Below are 16,500 nucleotides of genomic sequence, written 5' to 3'. Positions count from 1 at the left end.
AAAAGACAATAAAATCTATAAATAATAATAAAAATAAACTAAATAGTAAAATAATTTTTATTTTTCATTTCAATTCAATTTGAGGCTACAGCTTGCAATATTCATTTATTTCTAATGATTATATTTTTTCATAAATCCAAAAACCATATTTTTAAAATCTCCCAATGCTAATATTTTTTCCTAATGATACTTTCTTTTTTAAACAAATCTCATGAAACACTTGTTGTAACGATATAATGAGTTGTAGGTCATATAATTTCAACCATAAATTATTCTAAAAAAAATTTAACTAAAAATGCTACATTCACAATATTTTGCATAATAGCTATTTCTAATTTGACCTCACTAGTCATTACTAAAATTATTTTTTTACTCACCAATAATAGCCAATAACAACCTACCACATAAAATTTATTGTGAAAAATATTATGATAGCGTTTCTTAATTTTAATTTCTTATTCTTTATTTTATTTTTTCCTTATTTCTTCCCCCCCCCCCCCCCTCCGCTTTTTTTGTCCTCCACACATGTACTTTGCTCTTTTCTTTTTTTTCTTTTTCTTTTTTTCCTTCTTTCCTCCTTTTTCTCTACCACTTCCTCCAAACTCTAGAACATACCAAAGCTCTCTTTCTTTCTCTTATTTTTTTCTTTTCTTTTCTTCCTTTCTCTTTTTTCTCTTACCACTTCGTCCAAACTAGAGAGAATACTAGAGCTCTCTCTTTCTCTCACAAACAGAGATCGCTGGTGGATAACTCATCCTCTCCACCACCACTAGTCCTCCCCACAGTAGCTCAGATAGGTTAGATTTACTTTGTTTTTTTGTTTTTTATTTTTTTCATTTTTTGTTCTGATTTGATTAGTTTTAAGATTGTGATTTGAGTTTGTATTTTGATTGTGATTGAGTTTAGAGATGTTTGAGAGAGCAAAGATCTGGAATGGTTGAGTTGTAGCCGTTATGATTGTTGAGTAAAAATTGAATATTTTAATGGGTGTGTTGAAATTTTTATTCCCATTAATTCTTTTGCTAATGAACAGTAGGTCATCAAACCAAGAGAGCTGTTGTTCATTAGCAAATTTTTTGCTAATAAACAATGAATTAGAGAGACTGTTAGAGCAAGTTTTTGTGGGTTTACTCTCCAAATTTTCAGTTTAGAGAGCTTGTTGGAGATGCTCTAATGCGGTGGCTCCAAACCTAAGCTACCAATAAATATGAAATAAAGATACATAAAAAAAGAGAGGAAAGAATGACATTTGAGACTGCAAAGAGGGATTTTTTTTTCAAAATAACACTCATTTTGAAATAATTTCATTAGTTAGCACTGTTTCCAAAATATTTAGGAATCTAACAACTTGAGTGTGTTAGACTCGAGTTCACTATAGCAACTCGAGTCTAAGAGACTCATTTTATGTGTTTTGCGAAGCATGGAACTTGAGTTGGTGGAGCTTGAGTTCCTTAAAGTGAAATCAAGCCTTATAGACTCGATATAGTTCCTCACCGAAACTGTTCCACACTGTGAAGTCCGAGCTTCTTCTTTGTCACTGAAACCTCAACCCACCCAAACCCACACAGCAAAGAGTACAAGTCTGAGCTTCTTCTTTGTCACTAAAACCTCAACCCACCCAAACCCACACTACGAGCTCTAGCGAAGAGGACAAGGAAGCACCACACCGGTGTAGATGAACCACCATGCTATTCCGATCACAATACCGCCAAGGCCCGTCGAGTCCAACTCTGAGTTCCGAGTCAACATCCGAGCCACAATAACGACATTGATCAGGTGGGTTTGTTGATTTCGTTATGGGTCTCTTTGGGTTTGCTTGGATTTATTGGAGAAGAAGAGTTTTGATTGTTGGAGAAGAAGAGTTGTTCTTGGTGAGAGAGTATTGAAATCGAGTTTGTAAGGCTCGATTTCAATTTAAAGGAAATCGATTTCTACGGACTCGATTTCAATGACAAAAAAACGAGTCTAACAGACTCGATTTGAAAGAGCAAATAGATTCCTAAATAGTTTCAAAATCTTGCTAACTAATGAAATTGTTTGAGGGATTTGGTTATTTTGAAAAAAAAAAATCCCTGCAAAGAGGGAAAGAAACACATGTTTTGAAAGATGATAATAGAATATGTATAAATAAAATATATAATTAATATAATAGGTAAAATCAAATAATTTATATATCTATATATACACACACACACACACATATGTAATGCCAAAGAGGAGGGGAAGGCAAAAACCGACATAGAGTAGAGTGATGGCTAAGCTAGATGAGATATTTTTCATCATTCCCATATAAGGGCATGAGAGAGTATTGTTTTGTTTAAACTAGACCGTAATGTATGTGATTATGCTTAATTAATTTCTACTAGTCTTGAGCTACAAGGTTCTTGTCTTGGTATTTCTCAAAAAAAAAAAAAGAAGGTTATTGTCTTGGAATTTATTAAAAGAATTAATTTTAATTAATTATTTATCAAATTTCATTGGTTGACACTTTAAGAAAATGATGTAATAATATGCGAAAGATAAATCCTATTGATAATGGCAGTTCTTGGATAATTAGTTGATCCTCTCATAAAAGAAAGATAATTAATCGAAATTTGTAAATTTTAATTGCCCATGAGCCTTAATTATAATCAATTGTCTTCTCACTTGAATAATGGTTTTGCATGTTATTTTGTTTTCATTATATTTAGGAGTGCTCTATTGATTCAATTTTGAATGGCGAACGAAATTCTTGTAAAATGTGAAAGTCAAGAACTCAAAGATATTGATGACTTGTATCTCAAGGAGTTGTGGATAGGATTTATTTTGAAATGCACCATCTCATCCAAGATCTATCTCTTTCAATTGCACAATATAGGGGTGATAGGCCTAGGAGTACATATCTATGTATATACTAGGCTAGGAGCCTAATCCAAGGACATTAAGTAGTCCGAGGACGGGTAAACACTTTCCTAAGAGTTCGTGTTAGTAAGTGAAGAAGTGAAGTTTAATCATGATCATCCAAGAGGGTGGTCTGAGGAGGAATGCTTCCTCGGCTGGGCAAAGCTGAGATTAGAGGGTGCGGTCTGCCATCAAGAGTAACGTTCTGGACCGTTCCATTGATGAAGATAAGTATTAGGAAGGAACAGGACAAAGGAAAGCTACGAAATATCTAAGGGAAAGCTGCTACCACTGCATTGAATGCTCTGCAGCTAACTCTCTGGCCGCATTAATGAGGAAATGATGCCTGAACAGTAGTTTTCAGTCTTATAACTACTACCCAAAGACTTCAGGAAGGTGCTGATGGGACAAGAATCAACACCAACAATCTGATCTGCACGTGGAGGGTAGAGATAAAAATGGGAAGATAGTATAAAATAGAAGGGAGGCCCTAAGAGAAAAGGATTGGAGAATTAAGAAAGAAATATGTAGCAATTAGAACTGTATTTGTATCCAACTTCAAGTAATATATACAAGAAGTGATCTCCTCGGACTGTGCCGACGACGATTTTCTTTAGATAAATCCAGTTTACTTTTACTTTATTGTCATCTAGATCCATTATAATTGCTACCCAACTCATTAGAACCTAGTTTTCCAACATACTCTCTATAAATTCATTGTATTGGACTTTTTGGGCCTAAATCCATTTATTATTTGGGCTTAGGATTCAAATTGCGTCCTTACACACAAGATAGCATTTAGTAACTAGTGACCAATAGGTCTACAACTGCAATATATATTGTGGGTCCGAGAGGTCTGCAATCCGGCCCAAACTCTATCTGGGCCCAGGGCCCGTGCCGAGGAGGTATTTTGCCGAGGATGAATAATCGATGGCCGGGGTGTCAAGGGGAACGGCTGAGAAACTACCCCGTCCTCGGCATTCCAGAGCTTCAATGGGAAGACCAACATCTTGGTGGAGGCAATCCCCAAACAGCCCCCTCAAGGGGATGTGAGTGGAAGGGGGGCCCATAAGGAAGCAGGGTGTAGGATTGGATCAAGGAAAATGCGTTCCCCCTCCCCGCATTAAATGCATCTGCCAGCGCCTAGATCCGATTAATGGGAAAAGACGTTTGGACGGTATAAACTTCGATATTCGCAACTAGTAGAAAGTAAGAGGGGACGGTTGATGGGATGGATACAGAAATAAGCACCTGCCTGACCAACAAGTGGAGGGACAGGATCAACCAAGACAGACTATATAATAAAAAGGTAGGTGCACCAAGCAAGGGGCTGGGAAAAATGGCCAAAAACCAGAGCCTCCTAGCCCACCTCCAGGAGAAAGGTTCCAGGGGTGAAGAAAACTTAACCACGCATGAACACCACGAAAGACCCACCGTCTGGTGATCAAGGCCTAGCCTTTCAAACCCACGCTCTACAAATGATATTGTTTAGGCCTTTCTACGTGCGAACCCAACACTGTTACGGTTCGTTACGAATCGTGTCCTTACATATATATATATATATATATATTTTTTTTTTAATGTTTACCATCTACATATGTATTAATAGCTAAAACTTAGAGAAAATCTAATTAGTTTTTAATTGGATTCTCAATTTTGTGTGTTCTATTTAATTTTTAATTTTGTACCAAGTGAATTATTGAGTGTAAAAATCGAAAGAGTCCAAATCCAATTAGATTCTAAATTGGAGTTTAATTTTTCGTCATGTGTTTATCGAAGTTTCTAATTTTTGTGGCAAGTGAATTATTGGGTGCAAAAATAAAAAAGTCTAAAACAAATTAAATTCTAAATTATATATATATATATATATATAATGAAAAACTATTACATATGTTAAAAATGTATGGCTTAAAAAAAATGTAAGCTAATACCACGTATAATTTAAACCTCTTTTTTTATTTTTTTTTTATTTTATATATATATATATATATATATATATATAATTTGAACCGAATAATTGTAATTGTTTTTAATTGTATCGTGCATATGCACATAGTTACACACTAGTTGCAATAAAGGGTAACACCTAAACGAGAAGTTCCAGTACACTCTCTTTGGCTATGTAACACCCCGACCTAATTTTATAGTTAACCTAGGTGTTTAAGTGATTAATTATTATCTTGAGTCACTTACTTTCTAAAATTAATATAAGAGTATTTAATAAGCATATTATTTTATAATGCTATTGAATAAGAATTGTAAAGATTATAAATAATTGAATGACTATTTGTATTATGTATATATACTAAGTATGTACAAAATTATATTAAGTGGTTTAAGTTATTAGATACATAGTTGGTGTTTTAATTAAGTATGATGCATGAGATGTTATAGTAGAAATTCCACCCACACATGCAACCAATGGAAATTCAACACATATAATGCCGAAGCATCATGCATGTTGACCCATGTTATCCCCTTAAACCCTCAAGACCAAGACTTGGCCGACCATTCAATGAACAAGCTCCACCTAATCTCTTCTTTGACTTTCTCAAAGTAACTAGAACATCCAAGAAGTTATCTCCCTCTCTATTTCCCACGGGTCAACATGAATCAAAATTATCACCTCACTTTGCTGTTTTACTAATTATTGATTGTATATGATTAAGGAAGTAAGAAAAAGTTAGATTGAGTACTTTTGATGTTACTGCTGGGATTTTTGTTGTATTTAATTTTTCTATAAATAGTTAAATGACTATATATAAGTGTTTTCTAACATGTCTAATGAGTGTATAAAAATCCCCATATGATAATAAGACTATTTGCAATCATTTTATAATTTTACAAGAAAATGTTTCAAAGTTGTCACTGTGACAGATTCTGTGTTTACACATAATAAATTATGTATTAAATTTTATACAATGATTTTGGATGCTAGGGATATTTCCTATGAAAGCTAATACACATGTGGTTGTTATGGAATTGGTCTCGTAGTATTTGGATCAATATAAAAATAATAGTTTAACTTCTAAGTTGCATGAAAGTCTGTCAGAACAGATTTGGGTATGTTGTCTTGTATGATTTTTAGTAAATCATGATTTTACGATATGACTTTGAAATTGATATGGTATTTACTAGACATTCCGAGGAGTTTCTCTGTAAAATTGCATGACGTTTGGATGTGTATGGACAGCCCATTTGTAATTTACAAATGAGGCATATGCTGCTGAAATGAGCAGTAAACAGTAATTGTTAACTCTGACTTTGAGAATTTAATTCTAAAGTAAGTCTCAATATTTTAAGCTATAATTTAATATACTTATCTTTTGGTATGTCTAGATCATAAATTAATTTTTTATAACTTGGTTCAAGGTTTAGTACTCAAAAGAGGGGTTCTAAACCATTCAACTGTTGTTTTTATGAAGCTGTTTTGTTCATGCTGTATGTTGCCTTGTGTAAGTTTATGCATGCACCATTGCTTCCAATTTCAAACACATTCTGAATTGATTTTAAAGCTGATTGACATGATCTGAATATGAACATTAAAATAATGGTTTCTCTATGATTTGGTACATCATGTTGTTTGATGAATGTATTTTGTGTTTAGGGAACCTCGTTGAGATGGGATTAGAATTTCCTTGATTATAAGAGATAGGCCTTGAGATAAATGTGTAAGTTTATGATAAAGAATAATTGATAGTAATAAGTTTTGATATTTGGTTTAGGTGTTACTAGTCCATAGGTTTGAACTATTTTGACTTTAGGCTCTCGGTTCCTCCGCTTTCAAATAAGGGATAAGTTATATGAGCATTTGGTAAGTCATGAGATTATTTTAAAGTATATTATGCATTAAAAGGTTTTTGATTAGAGATATGACATATAATCGTGTTTCAGACAAAGGTATGTTCGTGAGTTCTCAAAACCTTATGTGTATGATTTAAACATATTGATGCTATTACTAATTCCACGAACATGATGTTTAAAGAAAACAATAGAAATGCTTTTATTATGAAATGTTATGAAAACTATGAATTTCAGTATGATGTATAAGTATGAAATGTTTTCGGTTTATGTCCTCTGATGATCTGAACTCTGCCAGTAGGGGTTTAATTACTGGCTTTTCATGGAAAATGTTATCTGATTGGCCATTAAAAGTGGGACTGGCTCTGCTGTACCCGCCCTTATTGGTAACGACCAACTTGTGGAGGATGTCAATCTACCCCCATGGTTGAAGACATGTATTATGATGTGATCTAGGGAATACCGGGCATTGTGGGGAATGCTGGAAGCTTAGTACAGTGGTGCTAGAAGCCTCCCAAATAAGTATAGACTTATCAAATATGGACTAAACAATATGTTATGAATGAACAGCTATATTATGATATTGATCATGAGAGAATGATTTTGTTTAAAGGCATTGTAAAAAGTTAAAAGCTCTCATGAAAAGAAGAAGTTTCTGATGAAAAGAAAAGCTGTTTTTTAAAGATAAGAGTTTCTAAAGTTCTGTTGTGCTTTAAAGATAAAACTTCTGATGAAAGTACAAGTTTATGGTAAAAACTTATCAGATATCTGTTTTTTATGAAACGTTAAGTTTTATGACTATGAAAATTATAATATTTTACGAGAAGAAGTTTATGAAGAAAAGTTTTGTTATTCTTTAAGATGTTTCTAGTTTAAGACAAAGTTACCAATTATCTGATTTAAGTTAAAATGATTATTTTGTAATGAGAATATATATATATATATATGTATGTATGTATGTATGTATGTATGTATATGATTTTAAATAATCAATGTTATATTTGGTGACTTTGTAAGAAACAAAGGAAGTTCAATCCGAAAGGTTTTGGTAATATTATTCTGATAAGAAAAAGAACAATTATTTTTCCGATGAAGAGCGTATAAGTTATTATTATGAATAGTATAAAATATTATGCATGAAAAGATGTTCTCCTATCTGAATATTTATATAATGAAATGATTTGATTTACATGCATTCTTACTAAATTCTTATATATCTTACCCTTACTAAGCTGTGTAACTCACCTCTTTCACTCTTTCAGTCAATAGGTTTTATTTTGAAGCAGAGGGAGCCTTAGTTGAGTTTTGGAAGGAGCTTGTTTTAATTTTATATGTATAGATCCCAAATTAGCGATTTGATGTTTTGCTTTGTAGTATTGTGTATTTTAGGATCTAATGAAAGTTATGTACTTTAAAGTATTAAGAGATGTATTATGTGAAATTGTGGATATCGAATAATTGGTGGATTATGTTATTCTTTGAGTAAAGTGTATATGCTCTGAATATCAAGCGAAAAGTTATATCATTTAAGTAAAGAAACAAGAATGAAAATAAAGAAGGAACCTTTTGAAAAAGTTTAGTTAGTTCTTGTTAATATCATGTTTAAGCTTGATATTAGCATGCCGGTCATGGTCACAAATTCGAGTATCGGGTTTGGGACGTGACAGGCTACATCATTTCTTTTATTTTTTTAGTTTATATATAAATCAACTTTTAACAAATAGGCAAATAACAACTTAAAAAAAAGAAAAAGAAAAGGCCAAGTAGAATTTATAGTGACTCAACTGAAAAAAATAGAACAATGACAAACTTTTTAGCATCGTGCTTGAAAAATTATTAGGTCTACTGCAAGGGTATAAATGTTGTTATCTATGCAAGTATGACATCATTTGGTGGTTTTTTTTTTTTGTTTTTGTTTTGTTTTGTTTTTTTTTTTTTTGTTAAAGTTGACTCACAAACTTGCTTAATGGGCATTCATAGTTGAATTTCAGTATCTCTTCAAAAAAAAAGAGTTCTAGGAATATAGGTGGAATATATGATGATGCAATGAAAAAGAAGTATTCATTCTCAAAAAAAAAAAAAGAAAAAAGAAAAAAGAAAAAAGAAAAAGAAAAAGAAGTATTCAAGAGTAGATTGACAGCAGAAGAAGAAAGGGAACGGTAGAGACGGGGAAAAACAAGATTAAAAAAGAAAAGGACCCAACAGCCAAATGTCCAAAATGTGACATACTGATATAGTTATTACAACCTTTTGGTAATTAAACCACATACCTAATCCCTTTTTCACATAAACCTACATACCCTTGACAACTTAAAATGAGAAAGGAGAGTAAAGATAGATCAATAAAATCAATAACAAAGCCAGCAAATTATGGGAAGAAATCAATCAAGGGAGCAGCAAATTCATAGTAAAATGCTCTAACTGTAGTTGTTCCCAAAAAAGTGAAGTTGGAGGATCCTCCATTGGGCAAATTAACTCTAGCTTGTTGGAAGAAATGAAATCATCCAAATTGAGCAGGCCATTCTTGCTATTATGCATTGTAGAAACAAGTGCATTTCAGTTTCTGCTTTGCAAGCCTTTTTATTCACAGGTAAAAGTCCCTGTTGCTATTCTCCACAGCATCATTTTTAATCTTTCTTGTATTTTACATGTCCAGATTCTTCTCCATATTCTGCTATTCTCTTTGTCGAATCTTTGACTTAAAGCCCTCTGCCTTCTACTACCATAGAACATGGACCTTAGCAATTAAACCTTTGCACCTCTCTACCCCCTCTCCATACACAAGAAGCTGATTTAGCTTTCCCCCCTCATCCAATCTTCAATTCTTCCCTATCTTGCTCTAAGCACTTTCACCATCCAATTTTTACAATCAAAGCTTTGTTGATTTCTTTAAATTTTTTGAGACCTCTGCATGGTTTGGGTTGACAAAGAGCCTCCTACGACTTCAGAACCAGCCCTCTCTACTTTTCTTCAGGGTATTTCCACCTGAATTTGTAACTTCTATTCTTGCTCTCACATATTTAATCCATGGCAGCTTTCCATTCACATTAAAATCAACCTCCAGAACTTTACCTTCCTTGCTTACCACTTTCCTCACATTCTCCTTTGACAAACTGCTACAAGTATGAAAGACACGTGATTTTATATCTTCTGGTTCATTGCACTCGTAGAAATTCCAATGACAAAAGGCATTTACACAAGAAAACACAGTCAAAAGTACATCATGTTTGATAAATCACTTGACCTTGTATCCAGCAATACCTTATGTAACACCAGGCAATGGTGTTACACTTCAATAGGCTTCAAAACCAAAAAGACTAATAATTTAACAACCTTCCATAGTTCCAATTCAAGACAAATCTTAATAGGAAGGTCTTGAGAATATGCTACAGTGATCACAGTTACATTAACAAATAAACAAGAGTGTTGGATGTATATCAACTAGAGATCCACTTAATAATCAATAGTGTAGACCCAAAATGAACAACATTTATCAACATTATTAATGAAGTTAATATTTCCAGATCATTAATTAAATCTGTCGTCATCATTGTAATATCTTAGAATGTGCAATACATTCCGCAAACAGAACTTAATAAATACAAAAGATATTTCAGTTTTTTGTTTCGTAAAATTTGGTCTTCTACATCAAAGCAGTACTTTCACATCTATAACAAAAGCAAAGAAGACAAAGCCTAATAAAGGAGTGTTCTCAAAGAACTATAAATAAATACTCAAAACAAAGCCTAATAATAGCTTCACTGATCCACAAATTATGTAGATAACAAAACTTTGCAACAGCTTCACATGTTCCACAATGACTCCTCAATACAAATTTCAAAAGATGAATAGAAAGTAAAAACTCCAGCTAACTAGGTTTTACCCCATTAAGTGAAAGTAAGCTCTTCATGAAATTAGTTGTATTAGCCACTGTTGTAGAATCTTGAATACCAAGATTATTCTTCGGGGTCAATCGAAAAGAGCTGAAGAGGGTCAAACAACTTCGTAATCAGAATCAAGTAACAGCTGCCTGCAGTAGTATTTTTTTAGTCCAAGACTCAACAAAACCATACTCCTCTGTGTTAATTTATCGCATCACCGTGCAGCTCTTCTCCTGGGCTTTTCTTTTCTTTTTTTTTTTTTTTTTTTTTTTTTTTTTTTTTTTTTTTCACACAAAACCGAGGAGGCAACACACACTGTTTTGGTTCACCCAAATTCCATTGAACCAAAACACCTTTCCTGGGCTCTACACTCTGTTTAATATAGGTAATTAAATATAAACTATGATGAAATTTTGAGATGCAAGCTGAAAATAGAGGCTGCAACTTGAGCAACCTTGGCTGGTTTACACACACATATATACGTTTTTCTAATCAGTACACACGTATATATACATAAGCTTTATGAAATCTCGAGATGCCAAGCTCAAAATTTTAGAGGCTGCAACTTGGGCAACCTGAGCTCATTTGAGGTGAACAAGAGCATGCAAGTCTCATCCCTAATCAGAACAGCTTCATGTGTGAAACTTTTAGCCCTCTCCCAACCCAACTTAGGCTGAAATTAGTTGCCTTGTTGCAACTGAATTAGCTCAAGCTGGTAAGGTTATGCTTCTCTTAATAGTAGTAGTAGTGGTTGGAGATATCAATAGCTTATTTCTGTCTACTTATAACAGTCAACTTTCAAGCAAGATTAGAATACTTTTGCTTAAAAAGCATGCATGTGTTGCTGTGTATACAAGTGTGAATATTCACATGTACTGTAAAAATTATAAAGAAATCTCATAAAAAAACTAAAGAGAAAATACATGCAAGAGTATTGTATCTGCAAGAGCTAGCATCAGTCTTGTCTCTATGTCAAGGATACTTGGAACCAATACACCTAGAGCGTGTAGGATATATATGCTAGGTTGATGTGCAATATGCAGCTTAACAATCAACGTTTTTAAGCATACATAGATGTTGAAACAAAAGCATTTAACAATAGGACAACAAAAAGAAGAAAAATGAAGATTTAAAAAGTAAAGGACCCAGCCAAAATCTTGATGATTTTCCCTGAAGACCTAATTCCAAAAGTTTATTCTTCTATTCATATGAATCCACAGATGCTTGCCAGCTTAAAAAGAGAATGGAAATTATAAATTGATAGATAAATCAATAAAAAAGGTATTAAAATAAGGAATGGGGCTGGGGACAATCAATTGAGCCTGCGCAACAAATTCATAGTTTATAGAAAATATTATTTTTCTGCCTGGGAATCAAAGCATGACATCCAACAAGGTGAGTTGGAAAAAAATCAAAATCAAGGGTACCACCAAGTACCAATAATGTACAAGCAAAACCAATTTCAATTATAAACTTGATACCCAATCCAATATTCATTATGATAGGACAAGTGTTACGTTGGCTAAACATATATGTTTCACTGTGACATTGCCATGTGTTAGAATGACCAAATAAACCAAAAAGGATTACCACATTACTTTCATGCTACTACAATAGAAAAAAAAAGAAGAACATAATGATGGCTTCATTGATTTAATATTAAAATAAGAAAAAGCAAAAGAAAACATAAAAAGAGCATCATTTACTTCATTAATTTAATATCAACTACTCTTTGAGACTAACTAATCTTCAAATTTAGATGACATTTATTTGTGATCAAGTAAAACCAGGCTCTCCATAAGATCAGTTGTGTAGCCCAGCCAGTAAGGATGTGGAATTCCAATATTGCTCTCGTTCCGACTCCCTGACTCAGGGTCATAAGAAAGTAAGAAACAATCCTTCCTGACATATGAAAAAATAGAAGTTGACCACTGTCAGTGCAACCCAAAAATTTCTGGAGTGGGCCGCCTGGCCTGACTGCTATAGTTTTTTTTGTCCAAGACTCAACCACACCATACCGTCTCATCACCCATACGACGCATGTATATGTAGCTCGAAAATCTTCAAATCGAGCAATACCAGAAGCAATTAGAGCCAAAGATCCCTTGAACACCGCAAGTTGGAAATGTTGTATGTTACCAATATTCTCGGGCAGTCTTATCTCTCGGAATATTTCATCATTGACATCAAAGGACAAAATAAAATTGTTAGTGTTGTTTTTAACCCTGGGATATGTCATAAAATGTAGAGCTCCATTACAAAATAAAAAGGGTTCATGTTGTATTTCATGAATAGATCGAAAATTGGGTACAGACTTCACCGAAAATTCAACCCTTCTCCATAAATCTGTACTCAATGTGTAAACCTTCGCCTCAAACAGCGGCCTTTCATTGTAAACGAAAGTTGGATGAAACGCAATTTTGAGAATCTTGAAGTCATTGTTTTTAGAATGATAGGCAAGTCCAGAAGTGAAGTCAGTAGGAGCATCAGCAAATATCTTAAACTTTTGAATGCTTGGGTTCCATAAATATATTCTACGATCGCGAGGATATGGATAAATCAAGAACATTCCATTACAAAAGCTAATCTTGTAAAAATACACAGTAAAGGGGATTTGAAACCTAGAAACCTCAGTTGTCGTTGTCAATGTCAATTTGGGGTCGCCATTGCAAACGGCCGTACACATTTGTTTCTTACAAATATATAGAAGAAAACCATTATGATTGTTGTTGGATGGTAATGATTTGGCTTTGTTGTGATTGAAGTGTTTGGTAATGAAAATGGGGTCGGTGATGGTAGAGTACCAAGATTTAGAAACGCACCTGAATCGGATTAAGGATTTAACTGGTAGCCGAGTCAGAATCTCGAATACGACGTCATGTGGGAGAAGCTCCGATGACAAATTCCTGAGCTTAGACATCGATGATGATTCGAAAGGAAATGCGTGACAGAGTGAGACTGTGAGAGCGAGAGAGTAGAGACAAAAGAGAAAGATAAAGAGTCAGATTGTATAGATTAGATGAGAGCCCAAAAGGCCGCCAGATCTTCCAATGATGGACCGAACACATCCGTATATTTGGGCTCTTTATACTCGAGGCTTTAGTCCTAGGTAATGGTTATGGGAGTGGGAAAATCACTTTGGTGGTTTTTTATATTTATTAAATTTCTTCATGGCATGATGGGTATTTAGGATTTTTTTATTATTATTAAAGAAGGTCAATGGAGATGATATGTATATGATATCACACCGTATAGGCAGGGATGATAACAAAATGGAGCCAGATTGGGTCATGGGTGTTTCGTCTTCGCCATCTCTCTTTTTTGAGATTAGGAAAATTAATATGAGACAATTCAAGACAAGATAAATTTGAAGTACCCTACGTTTATATATATGCAAATAAATAAAATCAAATAATTTATCTACATGCACACACATGAGACTTGAGGGGGAGGGTAGGGGAAATATCCATATAGAGTGGAGTGGTGGTCATATCAGATGAGATATTTTTGTCATTCTTATATAATAACATGAGAGTTTTTTTTTTTTTTTTTTTAACTAGACCCTAATGTATGTGATTATAATTAATTAATTACAATTTGTTCTTAAATTTATTTTTATTTTATTTTTATTTATAATTCAATAGTTGGGAGTGGAGGGATTTAAACCCTAGATGTTTTCATTGGAAATATCAAGAGGTTTTAACTAGTTGGACTACAAAGTTTTTGGCAATTCTTAAAAGAATTATATTGAACCTTGATGCAGTTTATTTTTTTAATCTATCTGTTAGTAGCTTATGTTGTACAATAAGTAGTTTCCTTTTACTTTTAATATTTTTATGTAACTATAAATAAGCAAGGTTGCTCTTAGATTCTAAACTACAGAATAGAACTCTAAATTTCAGAGGGCTATCAATTTAGAATTTCAAAGGAAATAAGTATAGAAGAGAGTGACCAGATCACCTTAAAATTAATGGGCAATTTAAGATGGTGGCGAAGGGAGGTGGCTGGAGAAGAGCAGACTCAAAATCAAAATTCGTTTAATAAAATAGGGAAATGCTAACGAGTGCCCTTAGGGCATTGGTTAATAATCTATTTAAAGAAAGTTTTTATGGGAAATGAAAAAAAAGTAATTAATATTCTGATAACTTTTTTCATTTCCCATAAAAATGGTATCAAAACTTTCCTAAAATGGATTATTAATGAGTGCCCTAAGGGCACTCGTTAGCATGACCCAATAAAATAATAGAGCGGAGAAGAGAAACAAAACAGGAAAAAAACTGAAGAGTTGTTGGACTAATTATCATTTTGTGGCATGAGTAGGTAAAGATCTCCGCTGTCGGTCTCTCCCCGCTTCTTAAATTCTTCTTCCTCTCTCTCTCAATTGATAAAGGTATACTTTGTCAGAATGAGAGAAGCAAAACGTAACTCTTCTTGCTCTCTCTTTGACAAACCCGGCTCAACCTTCCTTTACACACAAAGAAAACCAAGCTGCTATTTTTTTTTTGGAGCTATAAATATAGTAAAATAATGAAATCTTGTCTCTACAACATTCTAATGCTTATCAGGAAAGGAATATCAAAAGAATATCTGCATTGAAAAATCATAGTATTCAAGATATATGTTGATCTGCTGTAAATGATATTAAACACATTTCGAGCATGTATATTATCTATGTCACTAAGCCTGCTTAATTATAAAACAAGTAAATAACTTACTACACATCCAGAATCTATCATACAACATTGTATATTTCAATAATTTCATGTTTTTCATCAAATTCTAACATTTTTACTCTAAAAACTGCTTCATAAGCAATTAAAAATGCAAGCAAATATCAAAAGCCTATTCTTTTAGAGTAAGAATTGTTCATGTTTTGTATACTGCATCAAAAGCCTTCCAACATTTATACCAAATAGTTCATGTTGTGTATCCTGCATCATGAATATACCATTTTTGAAGATGAGCACAGCATGATAAGAGCAACATTTAATACTCAAATTGCATATATGGCATTACAAAATACTTGTTAATGTGAATTTCACAAAGATTGTTACTTTGCTAGAAATCTATGATAAAGACAAATCTTCATATTTAGATGACACGTTTACCTACCAAGTAAAACCAAGCTCTCCATAAAGTCACTTGTGTAACCCAAGCATCTATGACTTTTTGAGTCCAAGATTGTTCACTTTTAGACTATCAGGGTCAAATGAAACAACCCAAGAGTCATCTGTTTCAATTAGAAGTTCACCATTACTAGTGCAGCCAAAGACGCTCTCAAATTTAACAAAACCAACTGGTATAGTTCTTCCAGTCCAAGACTCAACCACACCATATTCCCTCATCATCCATATGAAACATATATTTCTCTTTTCATCTAAATCTTTACCAAAAGCAACCAAAGCCAACAATCCCTTGACCCTGATATTCCCTCTCTTTCCATATGAACACCACAAGATGTTGCAAGTTGTTAATATTTGGAGATAATCCATCTAAATATTTTCCCGGCAGCATTATCTCTCGGAATATCTCATCATTGATATCAAAGCATAAAATGAAATTGCGGCCCTTAGTATACGCTATAGAGTGCAGAGCTCCATTAAAAAAAAAAAGGGTTTCTCTCGTAGAGCACGAACAGATCCATTGGGTCTGGATCCTCCAAATGAATTCCCCGATATTGCAACACTTCTCCACGAATCAGTACTTAACGTGTACACTTCGGCCTCAGGCGGAGAGGCTTATTTTTGAGGAAGCGAATTTTGAAACACAATTCTGAGAATCTTGAAGTCATTGTTTGCAGAACAATTCGCAAATCCAAGAGCAACACCAAAAGAATAGATAGGAATAAAGGGAGTAGCAATGAGGATCTTAAAACTTTTCTATACTTGGGTTCCACAAATATATAACATAATTACGATAGTGATAGAAGCTGTATAAG

The 16,500-nt window shown here is 33.5% G+C and overlaps 1 protein-coding gene across 1 annotated transcript; it reads right to left on the bottom strand.

The window, feature by feature from the left end:
- Positions 1 to 10,968: 10,968 nt before the first annotated feature.
- Positions 10,969 to 13,598, bottom strand: LOC115953651 (F-box/kelch-repeat protein At3g23880-like). Its single transcript, XM_031071395.1, has one exon. It carries the CDS (start codon positions 13,480 to 13,482, stop codon positions 12,301 to 12,303), a length of 1,182 nt encoding a protein of 393 aa, XP_030927255.1. The 5' UTR covers positions 13,483 to 13,598; the 3' UTR covers positions 10,969 to 12,300.
- Positions 13,599 to 16,500: the final 2,902 nt, after the last annotated feature.

This window comes from Quercus lobata, chromosome 7 (genome assembly GCF_001633185.2).
Source record: "Quercus lobata isolate SW786 chromosome 7, ValleyOak3.0 Primary Assembly, whole genome shotgun sequence".
Lineage (NCBI taxonomy): Eukaryota > Viridiplantae > Streptophyta > Magnoliopsida > Fagales > Fagaceae > Quercus > Quercus lobata.
This window is presented reverse-complemented; position numbering and strand designations above follow the sequence as displayed.